Raw genomic sequence first — 15659 nt, forward strand, 5'->3', positions numbered from 1 at the left:
GCTTTTCATGCGGCGAGCCTCCGTCGCGATACAGGTTTAAGGGACGGCCGCTAATCTTGTCTCCGGGGGTGGCGGGGCTCTTGATGGCACGAAGCAGCCACAGGGCTGCATGCACGTATGTACATACGTACTGTGCCGTATGCACCATGTATATGTATGCATGGACATGGACCGGCCACCTGCGATTTGCCCGCGGCGGCCGTGGGTGCGGATAAGGGACGGAGGCGGAGCGCATGGGTCGGACGAATTCTGGCTCGCTCGCGTGTAAGTGAGTGAGTGGCAAGAGGCTCGCCGTCCGACTGCGCAGAAGTGCCGACATGAACGACGATGTAGGCTTCAGCTGCAGGGTCATATCTTGCTCGAGCCGCGGCATGTCTCCTTTGACACGTTCTAAGGCGATGGAGGTGCACGAGAACGTATTCCTCACCGTGAGGGATATCATTGTCGACGACGGCCGAGTACGAACGCAACGACCTCCGACGCATCATCGGGTGCCGCGTATGTACCACAGGCGCTTCTTGCTTGATGTGCCATCCGAGTTTTGTTTGTGCGGAAACATGCTTTTCTACAATAAACACAGAGAGAATCCCTGTTGCTACTGTTGCCCGTCCTCATCTTATTATTTCTTGAACAAGGCCCTATATGACCTTACCTACTGTCGCCCAGGTAGAGCGGCCCGCCTCTTTGCCGACGGGCTGGCCGTGCCGTACGCATTCGCCGCCTTGCGCTTCGAAGACGACGTCCTCGGCGATTTGCTGTGACCAATGGTCGGGGGCGTCCTCGCGCAGCAGATGGTGTCGGCGCGGTGAGTCTTGACGCCGTCGCTGCCGCCGTCTCCGTGTTCAAGTCGCCGGTGCCGCTGCTGGTGCCGCGAGGGAGTAGGTCTGCGAGTATGCTCGCCGACTTGATCGGCGTCGGACGGGGGGTTGAGAACGCAATCGATGGACATGCCCGTGTTTCTCCCGCCAGGGAGATTGGTCCTGCTGTTGTAATGTCCGGTCAAGGGGCCCTCACTGGCGGGATCGGTGTTGTGTTCGTGGTCATGGTCGTGGTGGCCTTGTCCGGGCTCGTCTTCAAGTGCCATATTGTCGCCCGATGCCATCTCGCTACCACCGCCTAGTTCCGGCTCATACTCTGGCATGTCCCCTTCGTCTGGTGCGTCCTCGCCATCTGGCCCAGTCTCGATGTCGTCTACCTCTGTCTCATCCACTGGTTCGGTCTCGTCGTCTACCTCGGTCTCGTCGACTGGATTCTCCGGAGGCCAGTACGAGTGCTTGAGCGCGGCCTCCGAGATGTATCGAAGCATGGACACGTCGGTTTGCGCCGCAGCGTCATCGTCAACGCCGGGCACTTGGTGGTCATCGCCGTCGCCTTCGCCCTCGGCCGCGTCCAGTTCGACTTGCCCGGTGGTAGGCGCATTGCTCGCCGCGTTGCGCCGCCGGCGGTTCAAGTCGCTCTTGTCGGCCTCGGGATAGGCGTTGTAGTTGTCTTGGTCCACAAAGACGACGCAGGGCCCGGGGTCGTAGAAGATCGGAATCGTGCGCGTCACGGTCCGGCCGCGACGGCTGCTACTAACACTAGACAGGGAATTTTGTGTGCTGATAGTCATGACCAGCTGGTCGCCGTGTTGTTCGTTCTCAGGCTCGTACAGGAGGGCCACTTTGCACTTGCCCTTGCACTTGTAGCGTCTCAGCGTATGGAAGCCATACGTTTTTTGGCACGGGACCGTTTTGATGGCTTTTCCCTGCCGGCGGCCGAGTTCGTTGATGCGGTCCCATCTTGCCTGCCACGGGTGGCACACGATCTCGGCGTCCTCGCCGAGGTCGAAGGTCTCTTCAAGACTCACGCCGCGGTCTAGGATGGCACGGGCCGTGTACGAGGACGTGGACCCGACATCCCTAACGGCGAAGACGGCCCTTTCCAAAAACTCGCGGACAGTGACGGTGTTCTTGAGGGCGAACGCGGCGCCAACACAAGCGCTGGCGGACCTGCAAGTCAATGTCGAGTCAGTTAAGACGACATTGAGAGTGTAGCGCAGACGTCTCGATGGCTTCCTCCGGAACGCTGCCCACATGGAAAAGGATGGGAGAAAAAGAGTCGGGATTGACGAGAAGTGACGGACGCTTATCGGTGGAAATGAATGAATGAAATAAACGGATGGGGGACCACCCATGGCACTCCTACCTGTTGCCCGTGAGCCTGAACTTATCCGTAGTAATGCACGTCATGCCTGCCTCCTCGATCTTACGCTTCACCTCTTTGAGGATGGTGTTGTTGAGGAAGCTCCCCCCGGTCAGTACGACGGCGGCGTGAGTGCTGGCATGCTCGTTAATCTTCTTAAACAGGCTGCGGAGCGGCGTGGCGAAGCACATGTCGTAGAAGCTCTCGCTCGTCTCCGAGCTGATGTCAAAAGTCATCAACTTATCGTCATCCCTGCTCTTACAGCCCCGGACGACGAAGCTCTTGCTCGTCATCTTGGCCCGCAGCCTGCGCCGGTAGTAGTCCAGACAATCCTCGAGGAGGTACCGGGTCTCGTCATCTGTCAAGTCGAGGTCACACTTTATCTGCTTCTCGATGTGTTCCTTGACAAGGAGCGTGTGTAGCTCGGATCCCCCGTAGGCGCCTAACCAAAGGAGAGAAGGGGAGGTGAGGGTCACGTTAGCGCGCGGGACCACAACCGAGCGGTCAATTTACGCTCGCCATGGGGAAGAGGGGGGAAGGTGAGGGGAGAACATACAAGTAGAGGCGGACGTGGAGAAGAAGGCAGTGTTCGCGCCGTCTCTCTGGCGAACGAGCTCAAACGTGTAAGTGCTCTTTGGTGTCTGCTTCAGTACAATGCATTTACGCGCACGTTGTTGCCGCCGCCGCCGCTGCCGCCAACAAGAAGGTGCGGGGACAAAACCAAGAAAGAAAACGCTCTCGTACCAGCGTGTGGCCGCCAAAGTCGGCCTGGAGGTACGTCGTCAGTTGCCTCTTCTCCTTGACGTCGATGTTGTTGCTGCGCAGCAGCAAATGCCCTATGGCCTCGGACTCCTCCAGCCAGTGAAAGTCGGACGCGGGGATGTCGGTCCAGACCTCGCGAAGGAGCTTCAGGTAGTTCCTTTGAGTCCTGGGTGTCCACGCGGGGGGCAGCGTGGCCGTGACGACGACCACGTCGTAGCCGTGGTGGCTCGCGTTGACGTCGACCTGGCTCTTCACCTGTTGCAGGTGGGCGACAAAGATGTCCCTCAGGCGCTGAAACACCCGCCGTCGATGCGCGATCCTCTCTCTTTTGGACCCGCCGGTGCCATTGACCTCTAGAAACAGGTCGTTGACGGGGGGGAAGAGGCGGCGCAGCTGCCGGAGCTTGCTCTCCTGCCGTCGGCACTGCAGGTTGAGCCCCTCGACGGCGATCCAGTACAGCTTCAGAGGGATCGACTTGGAGTGCACCTCGGCGCCGAAGCCGAGGCACTGCGAGGGCTCGGAGTCAGATTTAAACGGGGAGGCCGTCGAGGGGAAGTCGCAGTCGCAGTACACGTTGCCATTGTGGCCGTAGGTGGTGTCGCTCGGTATTATGACGGTGGCTTCGTCTCTATCCAGATTTACGAGGCACGCCCTGGTGGCCGTCATGCCAACGTCCAACGCGAGCACCCTACATGGATGGCTCTTGTCAGTCAACGCAACGGGGGTGCTCGTCAGGATTGAAGTCATGGACGTACGCTCGGTGGCGCAAGGGCTTGGGGCGTTTTCGGGCTCGCCTCTTGTCAACGGGAGACGGCCTGTGGCCGCCGGGAACCGAGCTGACATGCTGTAATCGGTTGGCGGCTTGACGGGTTACCCTCCGGCCGTCAGACGAAATGGATTCCTGACCGGCGGATAGAGGCCCCATGTGGTCATCCCCAAGGAAACCCTTTTTGATTTTTGCGGCGATAGCGAGTTGTAAGACACCTGAGTGACGGGCCGTGAGGAGGTAGCAGAAGCGCCTCCATCTCCGACTACCGAATCGACCAAGCCATCGTTTAAATACTATAGCAATCGAGCGCAATTACCGCTAGTTGTACCGGCATTGATTTACTATTCGTAGCATAGTCGCCCACTGCCCCGTCGTTCTCAGCCAATCTTTAGCGCCCAGCCCCCTGTAGATGAAGAAGGTGCAGCCCTGCTGACGGCGACACTGAGAGCAAGCGCAATTTACTGAGGTATGGGTAACAAACAGCAGCAGCAGCACTGGATATGAGCGACGGCAGTGACACTAGCAGCGCCAGTAGTGCTAGCAGCACTCATTCAGCCAGCTAAAGTACTAAGGTAGCAGCATCGCTGGCAACGTACCTACCTAGGGGGCCGTGGCGCCAGCCCCAGAAAATAGGTACTAACTCATTGAACGATGCTACTATATACGTGCAACTGGAGAAACTGGATGCTACGAATAGCACTATTCGACTTACCCGTCCACTATGTCCTGTCTTCTGACTTGCTTAGACTACAGAATAGAGAGTTCTTCAAGAGAACATTCTAGAGCAATATGGTGCCCTTGGCATGTTTGTCTAGTCACGCATTGAAGCGGCACGGTTGTTGGCGGGGGCAACAGACTGGACCCTGCCGAGCAGCAGAATAGAAATGGAAAGGCTGGGTGACCAGGGGGCCAAAGAGCTGTTGGTCGAAGAGTCTACTAAGGTAGGTCGCACCGCGCGGGGTCTTGACCAACAGTCGAGTAAAAGCAGACGCGATAGGCTGTTGATGCCTGCGGAGAGCGTTGGCGACGCGCACTCGGCAGGATGCTCCCCTCCTCACTTCTCTTTCCCCCCTGTCTGCAGTTCCTGACCATCAGGCTTTCTCTGCGTAATAAGGGCTGCGGTCTTACGTACAGTTCGGGTGGCTGGGACAAGTCGTTGCTACTTCAACAAGGTAGCCTTGCTGGGCTGTGTGACGCCACCTTTCCGTATGGCTTGCGCTCGACTGGTGTCTTATAATGGAGGAGACGATGACATTGGCCGCCCATCATGTTCATGATGAGGGGTTGAAACATGGTGAATTAGCAGTAGCATTAGCCTATATTATTTAGTATAAATAAAATAATCACTTACTCTTCTGTATGGCATTATCTGGTCGGGTATGAGATATACTTTTTTCGCACGACGGCTGCTCATCGTGGAACAGATGATGAATATGCTATAGGAGCCCCAACGCCATGTCGCGTAGCACACGTAAAAGGGGCTGAACGAACCAGGTTGTTTTGTACGACACATGGTTTCGTCTGTAGTGACGCCCACGAATCAAATTCAATCGGGGATGGCCCGCGGAACCCCGCGGAGTTGCTCTCATTATACCTCCTGCCCTAAGCTGAAATATGTCGACTGAAACTTGCAGATGGCTTATTGGGATCGCCGGTGCTGACTACGTACGTTCACCGAGATTTGAGGCTCTGCGGGCGGCGAGATTGTTGCGGAGGAGGAGGAGCAGTGTAACTATGGCAATTGCTATTCGAAATTCAGTGTTCCCCGAACCCGAGAGAGCCCCCCTCCTCTCATTCTCTCCCGTCCACATGCATCTATCCAATGTGAGTGCCCGCGGCACTTCATAAGGCTCAACCTCAGCTCGCCCCCAGCCGGCCCTCGACAAGACAACGGATGTGATCACGTGTCTCAGTACATGTCTGGTAGTCGCGGACGGCTGGCCCGTGCTCGTTTCTTCACTCACGGAGGGAGCCAACACAACAAAGCCTCCTCTCATCGAAAGCGGTCGGGATCGGCAGGTGTCTCCAGCACACGTCCCCTCGGCGAATCTCCCGTCATCGAGGCCAGGATCGACGGCTCACGTGGCGGTTGGCAGGCACATATACACGCACACACACACACACACACACACACACACACACCTCAAAGTGCGGCAAAGAAGATACGAGGCAACTGGATGAAGAGAACCCGCGCAAGCGAGGAGGAGAAGAAGAAGACCAACACGCCAATACCCATGACCCGTTCGTCTTCGTCGTCGTCATCGTCGTCGTCTCGACCTGCTCTGGGTGCGTGTGCTTGCTTACTTGACAGAAAGGGGGCAGATACGATGCGTGGATCGCGACGCACCCACGTTGCACCGCAGAGATGCCGTCAACTGCCGACCGTCTGCTGCGCGGCTTTCGGCCCGCGCGCGCGAGGCGGTGCTCCTGCGTCGGCCGACTGAGCCGAAGAAGGGGTTGTGCGAGTTGTTCGCCGTCCAGAGCCGTGGCCTTAAAAATAAATAATAAACCGAGCCCGGTTGGCGTCTTTTTTCTTTACTCGTTACGAAGTACGTAGTCGTAGACGGTGCTCCCTTCGCTCGCTCCCGCCAAGGGACCTCCTCCCCCACCCCACCCCCGTGCTCATGTTACATTGAGGCGAACCAAGGAGCCTAATATTACTATTTATTCTCGACATACAGGGAACCGACGGTCATTGTGGGATTGTCGCTCCGGCTCTCCGGTGGATGAAGGGTGGGCCGATGCTGCCCTCGCAGGTAGTATGGGTGTGTGTGTGTGTGTGTTTTTGTGTGTTTGTGTTTTTGTTTTGGTGTGTGGTTGTGAGCCCTCCCCGTCGTCGTCGTCGTCGTCGTCGTCCAAGACATCGGCTGCATATTGTCGCTTGTCCGGATCCGACCCGTCGTCGTCTTCCTGTCGACAATGTCTCAGAGAATTCACGACAGGACATCATCCCCCACCTTCTACACTGAGCCGAACTGAGCTGAGCGAAAAGCTTGGGCCACCCCGTCAACTGCCTCATCGCAGCCCCCGTCGTCCCGTACGTACGTATCCGAAAGAAAAAAAGCTTCCATTCCCGCTGGCCCATGCGCAACATGGCGTTACCATACCCTGCCAAGCCGGCGCCCCCCCTCTCACGATTGATCCATCTGAACCAACACGGCCGCCCGGCCGGTCGGTTGGGATGACGCAGTCGGAAAATCTGAACCTGGTGGCCCGTCCTTTGGGTTTCACATCTGTCCGGAAGCAGAAGGTCGACTATGTGGCTTGAGCAACAACTCTCCCTCTCTCTCCAAGAGGCTGACCGACCGGTTCGCTGGAGCCCGCGCGCGCCGGAGACGTTGTAACTTGTCCCCCAGGGCCATAAATGGTTCCACTACACTGGAGCCCAACTCGCGGTGCGTGTGCGTGGCTGCAGGTCCTGTAAACCTCAAACTCAATTGGCGCCGCCACGATGCCGTCTGGATGCAACGCGTTTATTATTGTTTGCGCCCTGCAGAGCACTATACTAGGTTTACGTGGTACTGGTAGTCCGTCGTACGCAGCCGTAGGCGTTCCCAGGTCGCACGGATGGCACCACCGGCAGTCCTCCTCGTATGTTGTAAGTTAGTATACATACTCGGCGGAGGACCGCCCACCCCCGATCTGGCAGGTCGAGGGAAAAGCCCGATGCAACGGCCCTCCTCGGACATCTCCTTGGCCCACGTCGACGAAGCAGCCCCGGCTAGTATCCAGAGCCCTCGACAAACTGATCAGTCGACTGGTGAGGCCAACATTGACCTGCCCTCCTGACCGGGCTCCTGACGGAGATGCGCCGAGCCGTGTACGAGGTAGGCGAGCGAGCCCAACGACTGGTACTCTACTAGTCGTGTTACTGCCACGGCAGGCCTCACCGTGGTGCTCTGTTGCGCGGCGCTGGCCCGTGCCTGTATGGGATATGCCGGTCGAGTCAGTCGGTCCTTGTGTCATCTCATATGCATATGCCGCCGCATATAAAGCCTCTTGAACCTCTGTCCATCAAGACTTTCTTGATCATCAAGGATTCTCTCAGTACAAAGACCTCGAGCGTATGCAACAAAGACAATATCCGCACTCAGCCAACACAGCGACTCTCATATATCACTCACATCAACCTTATTCCCCTACCACCAACCCACGACACCAAAGTAAAAAAGAAAACAAAGAACCATCACCATCATGAAGCTGTCCGCAGTCCTCCCCGTCGCGCTCCTCGCCGGCCTCTCCTCCGCCCAGAACCCCGATGACAGCCGGTGGACCAACCAGGCCAACTTCCAAAAGACCATCCTCGACACCACCAACCACTACCGCTGGGAGCACGGCGCCGCCAACCTCCACTGGAACGCGACTCTCGCCGGCTTCGCCAAGAGCTACCTCGACCGCAGCAACTGCAACTTCGCCCACTCGGGGGGGCCCTACGGCGAGAACATTGCCTACGGCTACCAGGCCCCCGGCGACGCCATCCGCGCCTTTGGCGACGAGCGCAAGGACTACGACTTCAACCGCCCCGGCTGGCAGCCCAGGGCCGGCCACTTCACCCAGCTCGTCTGGAAGGCCACCGACGCCGTCGGCTGCGCGGCGAGGCACTGCGGCAGCAACATGCGCTTCTACCTCGTCTGCGAGTACTCGCCTCGCGGTAACATTGTCGGCGGCGACTACTTCAGGGACAACGTCGGTCGTAAGATCCGATAGATAGATATGCTGGGCGGCTCAACGTAGCGCCGCTACGACATTGCGTCGATACCAGAGCGGAGTCGGGTTTTAGAAGGGCTTGTGATATGGGCCGATATTTTGTACATAGTATTTTCCTTCCGTTGTATATGATTGAGGAGAGCCGCACCCGTAGAAAAGAACAACACGCTTCACATATCGAGTCTATTTTGACGTTTCACATAATGATCGCGCGCAAGACGTCGCCGATAAGAGCTTGTGAGACGATACTGGCGACGATCAGCGTAAGAAACATAGCACCGACGAAGATTGTCAGGAGAGACTGGACCGATCATGTTTGGAACCACGAGCGCCTATCTTTGCTTCGGAGCCAAAGAGGAATTCTTGCGCGAAGCGGAAGCGGTATGCAGCGTCGACATCGCGTAGCTGTCTGCAGTAATTATGAAAATCATCATCACAATCTCTCCGTCTGTGGCATGGCGTTGCATTAGATTTAGACGTCAAATGTCATTGGCCCAAGGTTGCCATGCCGTGCGGGCAAGTAGGCACAATAGTCGCCATGGCCGGAAAAAGCAAGACTTTCAGTACGGATCAGTCATTCTGAGCCTTGACACCGCGAAGAAGAAGCAAGTATACATTCCCACTTTTGAAACCCTTTCATGTACTCACAACCTACAATACGGCTCAACGCGGCCACAAGAAATTCAAGCTTCAAATCCAGAAAGCAACAACCCACCAAGCAACTTCACAGTTCGGTTCGGGAACCAATGGGGAGCAAACCCGGAGTAGAATTGAAACAAACGAGGATCAATAGCACAAAACAAAAATCAATCGAGGTACACGTCTCGCCGACTATCCATCACACCAGGGGCGCATACACGCCTCGGCAAAACAAGCACATAAATCGCAACGCGCCATACATACACCCAGTACGCCATGACGTGGCGCATTGGTTCATGGCCACGGTCAGGAGACGTTGATACCAGACCGTACGTCTCTCTAACAACTCTTGACTTGGTCCCCCCGGTGCCATCACTTACACGAAACAAACTCCACTACAGATATCAGGGTCGTCGCAAATTGATGGTCCGGCGGGGCCCAGGCACAATGGATTGCAACCTCCTGTCAAACCCTTTCATGCCCACTACCCCATCTTTCATCTGAACAACCTTCGGTGCCCCCGGTCCTCATTTCCTTGATAGAAGGGCCCTCATAATGGAATAACGGAGTTTCAACTGTTTTGAGCCTTTGTAGCATGTAGTACCATCAGTTCTCGTTTACGCTGTCTCAATGGGTATCGAAATGAAACTCCAAACGCCAAGATTGCTCGTATATCGCAGTAATCATCAAATCCCCTCCACATCAATGCCATACCGCGGTCTGCCTCCGACTGCTTTCTCGCCTTCCCCCCACCATCTGAGACTGTACAGTCTGTGATTGAATACACCACCACGGCGGAGCCTTGCAGACTGCCTCCACTCCTCGCCCGGAGGTGCAAATTGTCGTGTCGCCATGTCCGCCCCTGCCAGCAGCACTGCCTTGCCAGCAATTGAACACGGGTCGTGAGGGAGTACCTTGCCGACTCTCATCAGCCATCTTGACGCAATCGCACAGATGACCATAGCTGCCAACATCGCCTGCAGAGCGATCTTCGGACCGTTGTTTTGATGAAGGCGTAGTCGCCCTGACGTCGTGAGGACGCCGCCGTAGGTTGGCATCTGCTGTGATTTACCATCGGCGGGTCCCTGCCGCATATTCAGTGAAATAGCTTGCGCCATATACACGCCATAGAGCCGGTTGGCGGCCGCGGCCAGGTCATCGGTATGATCTCGTCCAATGAGTTTCTCTATGGCCTGGCCTCCCTTGGCATTGACCAAGGCGTTGACGAACTGATCAACGTCATTATTCCACGGATCCGTCTTTCCAGGCCCCGGAATGGTCCTATTAAAGAACGAATCACTAAGTCCCATCAGGAAAGAGTTCACGGCAAACGGGAATCTTTGACCCCCCCTCTCCGTCTTTTGCTTTCGGTTGGTATTTTCATCTGCAATGGGCGGGTTCTTGGGATCGATTTCGAAGCCCGGGAGGTGCCATGTAACGTTCGACCTGACCTCTTCAACATGCTGGTAGCACAAAAGAGATTCCAGATTTTGCTCAAATTCCCACCGCGTATCGGTTCCAACCTTTCTGGCGGATTTCGCCCTAATCAGGCCCAAAGTAATCGCGAAGCTCGGACACCCATTGTCCGGTATCGTAATGCCGCTGGCACCCATTCCAGATCCCAATGTTGGGTTGGTGTCAACTGGTCCATCCCCCCGCACCATGTTGTTCTGCCATATCATGGTGGATGCTTTGCCGATGTATGCGAACTCAGTCGTATTTGGAATGCTGAAATACTGCATCCAAGTCCACTCGCTACTATTCGACTTTGGTGGGTTTTCGCACCAGTCTGAAGGCTTGAGCGTCGTATTGAAGCCAACGTACATTCTCCCAAACTTGGGATTTTGGAACCCATTCCCCCCAGGTAAGGTCCTCATCATATTCAAGTCTTGGCTGGTATCAACCAAGGTTATTCGACGTAATCCAGTCGGGACGCGGGTACAGTTAAGTACAGCTCTTGTGGCTGGAACATTGACGGTCAAGGGTGCATCAGCGCTCGCGTTTCTGAGCGAGACCGTTGACTGATTGAGATGGTTGAAGACGAGATTCCTATACGTCCATTGTGTATAATCGAGATCAAGAAATTCAATCAGACTGTCGATTGCCGAGGCTTGATTGTCATTCAGAGAGAGATCGACGCCCGTGAAGTTGAAGTTGTCCAATTGGCGAACGTCGACATGCTCGGTCAATGGCACATCAGATGCGCTGTAGAGACCAGACACAACAATAGTCAAGAATCCGCCGATGAAGTTGGAGAGAAGTGCCACGGCGACTGCGAAATGACGAGCTTTCAGGCTCGTAAACATGGCGACAGGGAGCAGCTTCCCGACAAGATTCGTGTATATGGATCGGCCAGGGGGAGCCGAGCCTCCTTTAAGGGCCACATACGGCGCGAAAATGGCGGCCAGGAGCTCCAAGCCTGCGTACATGCTGGACACGCCGAGGGCTACCGCCGCCGGGATGTATGTTGCGAATACCAGCGCGTTATTTGCTCCGGCATCGACGAATCCATTCTGCGTGTTGGAGAAGTGCTGAACGATCTCGAGCGCCGCAATGATTGACAGGGGGAGTAACACGGCCAGACCCAAGAACCACTGTGTTCCAGCAACAGGACGCCACCAGCTAACTTCACGACGGCTGTCGTCCTTGGCAACTCGCTCCATATCGCTTTCTCTAGACTGCTTTGGGTGAATTTCGAAACAGATGGCACCATTGGACTCTGTCGCAGTACTCCGGAACGCGAATACGCACAGTGATCGCTGGATGACACTCTGCGGTGAGTTCGCCACGCTCGCCAGAAGCTGCTGCAGCGCTGGACTGGATGCGAGAATGGTCGTTGTAGCGGCTAAAGAGCCTGGCTCGTGAGGGGTCGCGGAATGGGGCCTGACAAGTATCATTCCCGCCGAGATGATGACGAGCGAACCGAGAAAGGAGCACATGAAGCCCGTGGAGAGCTGCTTTACCTTCAGGCGATCCTCCGTGAACCGAATCTCACCTGTTACGTTTCGGTCGGTTGGCTGGACGGCCAACAAGTGTAGAATCTGTGTGGCAATCCCCTTGAAAACGCTGGCGCCGGTTTTTATGAGTAAGTCTCCATCCATGTAGTCACCAATAGTCGAGCTATGGCTCTTCAGTGTCATGAGCTGGAAGAACGTGGGCACTTGCTCAGACAAGACGTAGTCTTGCCCGCCCGTGCCCAATTTCCAAGTCCACGAACTCTGAAGGACAGCCAGGCCCAGCGCACCGCTCGAAAGCCCCTCCACCTGTTGGCCTTTGACATGGTCGGTCGATGTGACAGCCAAGGCAGAGCCGTTCAGGGCACTAGAGGTGTGGACATCATACTGATTGACTTGGTATGTGGGTTTGCAAAGTGCCCCTGTGAGCTTGTTTATGTAAAGGTATTTTGGACGGTCATAGCTGGAATTGTGGGCCGCAAAACGCAAATCAGCGACAGACATGAAGACTCGCTGGTCGAGGCTGCTGTTTGTCATCATGTTGATATAAGAGGCGTTGGTTCTACCAGGGTACTGGCTGAAGTCCCAGTCGACATTGCAGGGGAAAGTCTCCATTTGCGCCTGATAGTTCTGGGTCGCGTTCTTCTGGTGGTAGTAGCCATGATCGGGGCCTTCGGCGACAGGCACGCCTTTGATCTTGCAGTCCGAGGTCTCAATGTCTGTAACGAAAAACTCCGCGAGAATGCTTCGCCAGGGCATGCTGACCGCGGATCCGTTCTTCAATGGTAACAGTTCGCAGTCAAGGTCGATCTTAATGCCCTCAAGAGAAGTGGTGAAATTGACGTGACCTAGTCTGTGGTCGATTGGCGTCTCCAACGTTGGGATCAGTATGTCTTCGGATGTCCCCTGTGGAAACTGAAGGCCTCGGAAATTGATACCGTAGTACAACTGAGTCGCGGCAGGACCAATGTTGCGAAGTAGAGTGTAGTTCCAGGGTCCGTTCAGCCTGAATTCACTTTTGATCCTGAACTCGCTGCTTTCTTGCGACATCTCGGTCGGCTCCAGGATCAGCAAGCCGGTCGAAAAGACGGTCTGGGCCACAGTCAGTACATGAGAAGCGCACTTATTTCCGTCTCGTCTCACTTACTGTACCTAGAATCAACAGGTGGCCAATGATCGACATTGCTACAGCCCAATGCTTGTTTTTCAACGCCATCCAAAGGCTCGTGGGCAGAAGAGGATAGATGTAGTCCAGGAGAAGAGATTTTTCAGCCGTTGTCGGGCCGTCGCTGAGCTCTTTCCATGGCATGAGGATCTTGTTGGCGTAGTCCACCTGTCGCCAAAGCGCGCCGACAACGACTAGCACTGCATAGACATTAGCCAGCAATCTGCACCACAGAGACGGGGTGTCGTACGGGCGGTTGGGCCGTATTTCCAGGCATAGTGATTAACTTCCTTCTGCACCCCGATACCATTGTTCTTTTGGGAGAAATGAAATAGGAGGGCAGTGGCCAGGAGCATCAAGAAGAAAACGACTGCGAATATAGCCAGGACTGTCTTTGTTAGCCACAAAGGGATCCAGAACCTGACGTCTCTGCCCAAGGGCGGGCCTTGTGACCACGACGAGCTCTGATTCGAGGTCGCGTCCTTGATGTGGCGGCTGGAGGAGCTAGAAGAAGACACATAGGGCCGCCCCCCGTCTGCAAGCTCTTCCTCACTTGGGCGTAATGGCGACATTGACTGTTGCACGTCGGTAAAGTCTATCTCTCCATCGCGGGGGACCGGATAGTATTGCCGAGATCTATAAGGGCCGGGAGCCAAGGTAGGAGCGTCGACATCTTCATCTTGCTCGAGATCATCGTACTCGTCGTCTTGAGGAGCTGGATCGCCATCAGCCCCTGTCGATAACAAGTGGGGGTAGGAGGCCAAACCTTGAAGATAGCGTTGAGAAGACTCAGCTCGCCTGGGTGGGTTGTCGAGGTGTTGCGCGCCAGCCGCGGCGACCGGTTTCCTTCTGATTGTTGCCATGGCGGCGTCGCCGGCAAATAGACTCCGCGACGAGCAGCAAACCCAGCAAGGGACACATGATCAGATGAGGCTGCCGGCGAGTTTTTAAAGAGCCGCCTACACAGCAGGGCTGACTGAAGATGCTTGATGAGCCTCCAGTAGCGCGCCACGGTTTCCTGGAATTGCGGGCGCTCTTTGCGCGATCGGGACACTAGGCCAATCATGCCAGGGCCAGCTGCCTGAAGCGGCAGGATTAGTGGCGTCCACGAACGACCGACAGGGGGCCATGGTTGGCTGATATTGATAGTAGACGATGCGTGTGTCCCGTTGGGTTGGGGTCCCTCGATGGTGGTGGCTGTGGCGGGGGCTCCCGCGCTCCCTCCCGCGCGCCCCTCCCATCCTTTTGAGTTTGTCAGGCATCCAGGCCATGTCCGATGGTGTCTGAAAGATGGCTGCTCGTCATCGAGCTGCTTGGCCTGATCTCTCTCCACGCGGGGGGACCAGATGCAGCCCGGAGTCGCGGAACATGCAGCGTCTGAAAAGACACTGCCTACCTGGTCAGCGAGCTGCTGCGACAAATTTGCCATGGGTAGAAGCTGGTCCTGCGGCTCGTAGAGGATCTTGTGGAGGCAAATTATCGGTTGGCATCACTAGGTAGTAACTTGGTGCCTACTTGCCGCGTCGTGCGACGTGGACACCTACCTGGATGCTGTGCTAGGCCAGGCAGGATTCCTACTAGCTGGTCAACTTGTCAGCACTAATAATTGGCATCGTGGTCCATGTGAGCCGCAATGCTGCATCGTCCAAGATGGCAAATCATTGTAGGGGGGTTGGGACTGATCAGCGGTGACACGGACAGCCAGGATGACTGGTGAGCAAAGCCCACCGTCAGTTCAGTGGTGGAAGCGTGAGGTTGTTGAATCGGCTGCCAGGGTATGCCGCAAATGCTCGGAGTTTGCCCACCGCCAGCACAGGGACAGGGTAGGACACCCAACTACTACAATTTACGTACTTGATAACCCTTATTAACAGGTACTAACTAACATATCCTCAGGCTACACCTACGTCCCAACCAGGTACCTTATGTAGATTACTGTTAGGAAGGTACTAGGTAGGTAGTGCCTACCCTACCCTAGGTACCAGCACAAAATATAGTCTGCACGAGAAAGAAGAAACGAATGCATCCGCTTTGGCCATCAAGCATGTCTGTCTGTCGCCTCAATCACCATGAGCACAGATCAATTCTTTTTGGGCTCTCTCTCTTCCCACGTGCGCGTCAGCAGACGCCAGAGCCGCAACGAGGTCTGTCAGCGCCCCTCTTGTGTGTGCTAGGTACTTTAATATGCAGCGCACGGTGTCCTGTAATGATACCCAGGCATTGGTTGACCACGCTACCCCCGCGTCGTCGGTCATTCTTCACGCAAATTGTCTCGTCAGACGGACCAGCGGCGCCCCTACGTTGTCAAGGTTGGCTACCTGGTTATGTCATAGCCCATTCCACGACCTCCAACAAACGCCCTGCGTCAACGCCGCTCGCCCGCGTGGTGGAAGGGGAAATATTGGGGTCCTGGGCCACGAGGGCCAATCGAGGCGCGGCAGCCAGAGGTCGCCTGCAACAATGTCAAACACGCCTCGTTTCG

General features: G+C 55.9%; 3 protein-coding genes across 4 annotated transcripts; 1 reads left to right on the forward strand and 2 right to left on the reverse strand.

Moving 5' to 3' along the window:
* Positions 1-533: 533 nt before the first annotated feature.
* JDV02_003576 (uncharacterized protein) lies at positions 534-3947 on the reverse strand. 2 transcript variants are annotated; one of them, XM_047984712.1, is made up of 5 exons: positions 3699-3947; positions 2926-3631; positions 2738-2813; positions 2185-2623; positions 534-1988 (listed from the first exon to the last, which is right to left on the reverse strand). In XM_047984712.1, the coding sequence occupies exons 1-5, from the start codon at positions 3866-3868 to the stop codon at positions 653-655; spliced, it is 2727 nt and encodes a 908-aa protein (XP_047840687.1). In that variant the 5' UTR covers positions 3869-3947; the 3' UTR covers positions 534-652. The 2 variants fall into 2 exon arrangements, with proteins under 2 accessions (XP_047840687.1, XP_047840688.1); XM_047984713.1 differs by lacking the exon at positions 3699-3947 and having other exon boundaries at positions 2926-3685.
* A 3690-nt stretch (positions 3948-7637) lies between these two features.
* Positions 7638-8603, forward strand: JDV02_003577 (uncharacterized protein). Its single transcript, XM_047984714.1, has one exon. It carries the CDS (start codon positions 7907-7909, stop codon positions 8417-8419), a length of 513 nt encoding a protein of 170 aa, XP_047840689.1. The 5' UTR covers positions 7638-7906; the 3' UTR covers positions 8420-8603.
* Positions 8604-9744: 1141 nt separating this feature from the next.
* JDV02_003578 (uncharacterized protein) lies at positions 9745-14040 on the reverse strand (the record flags this gene model as incomplete). Its single annotated transcript, XM_047984715.1, has 4 exons — positions 9745-13104; positions 13160-13377; positions 13428-13892; positions 13944-14040. 4 exons carry the CDS (start codon positions 14038-14040, stop codon positions 9745-9747), a joined length of 4140 nt encoding a protein of 1379 aa, XP_047840690.1.
* Between the last annotated feature and the right edge of the window lie 1619 nt (positions 14041-15659).

Source organism: Purpureocillium takamizusanense, chromosome 3 (genome assembly GCF_022605165.1).
Source record: "Purpureocillium takamizusanense chromosome 3, complete sequence".
Lineage (NCBI taxonomy): Eukaryota > Fungi > Ascomycota > Sordariomycetes > Hypocreales > Ophiocordycipitaceae > Purpureocillium > Purpureocillium takamizusanense.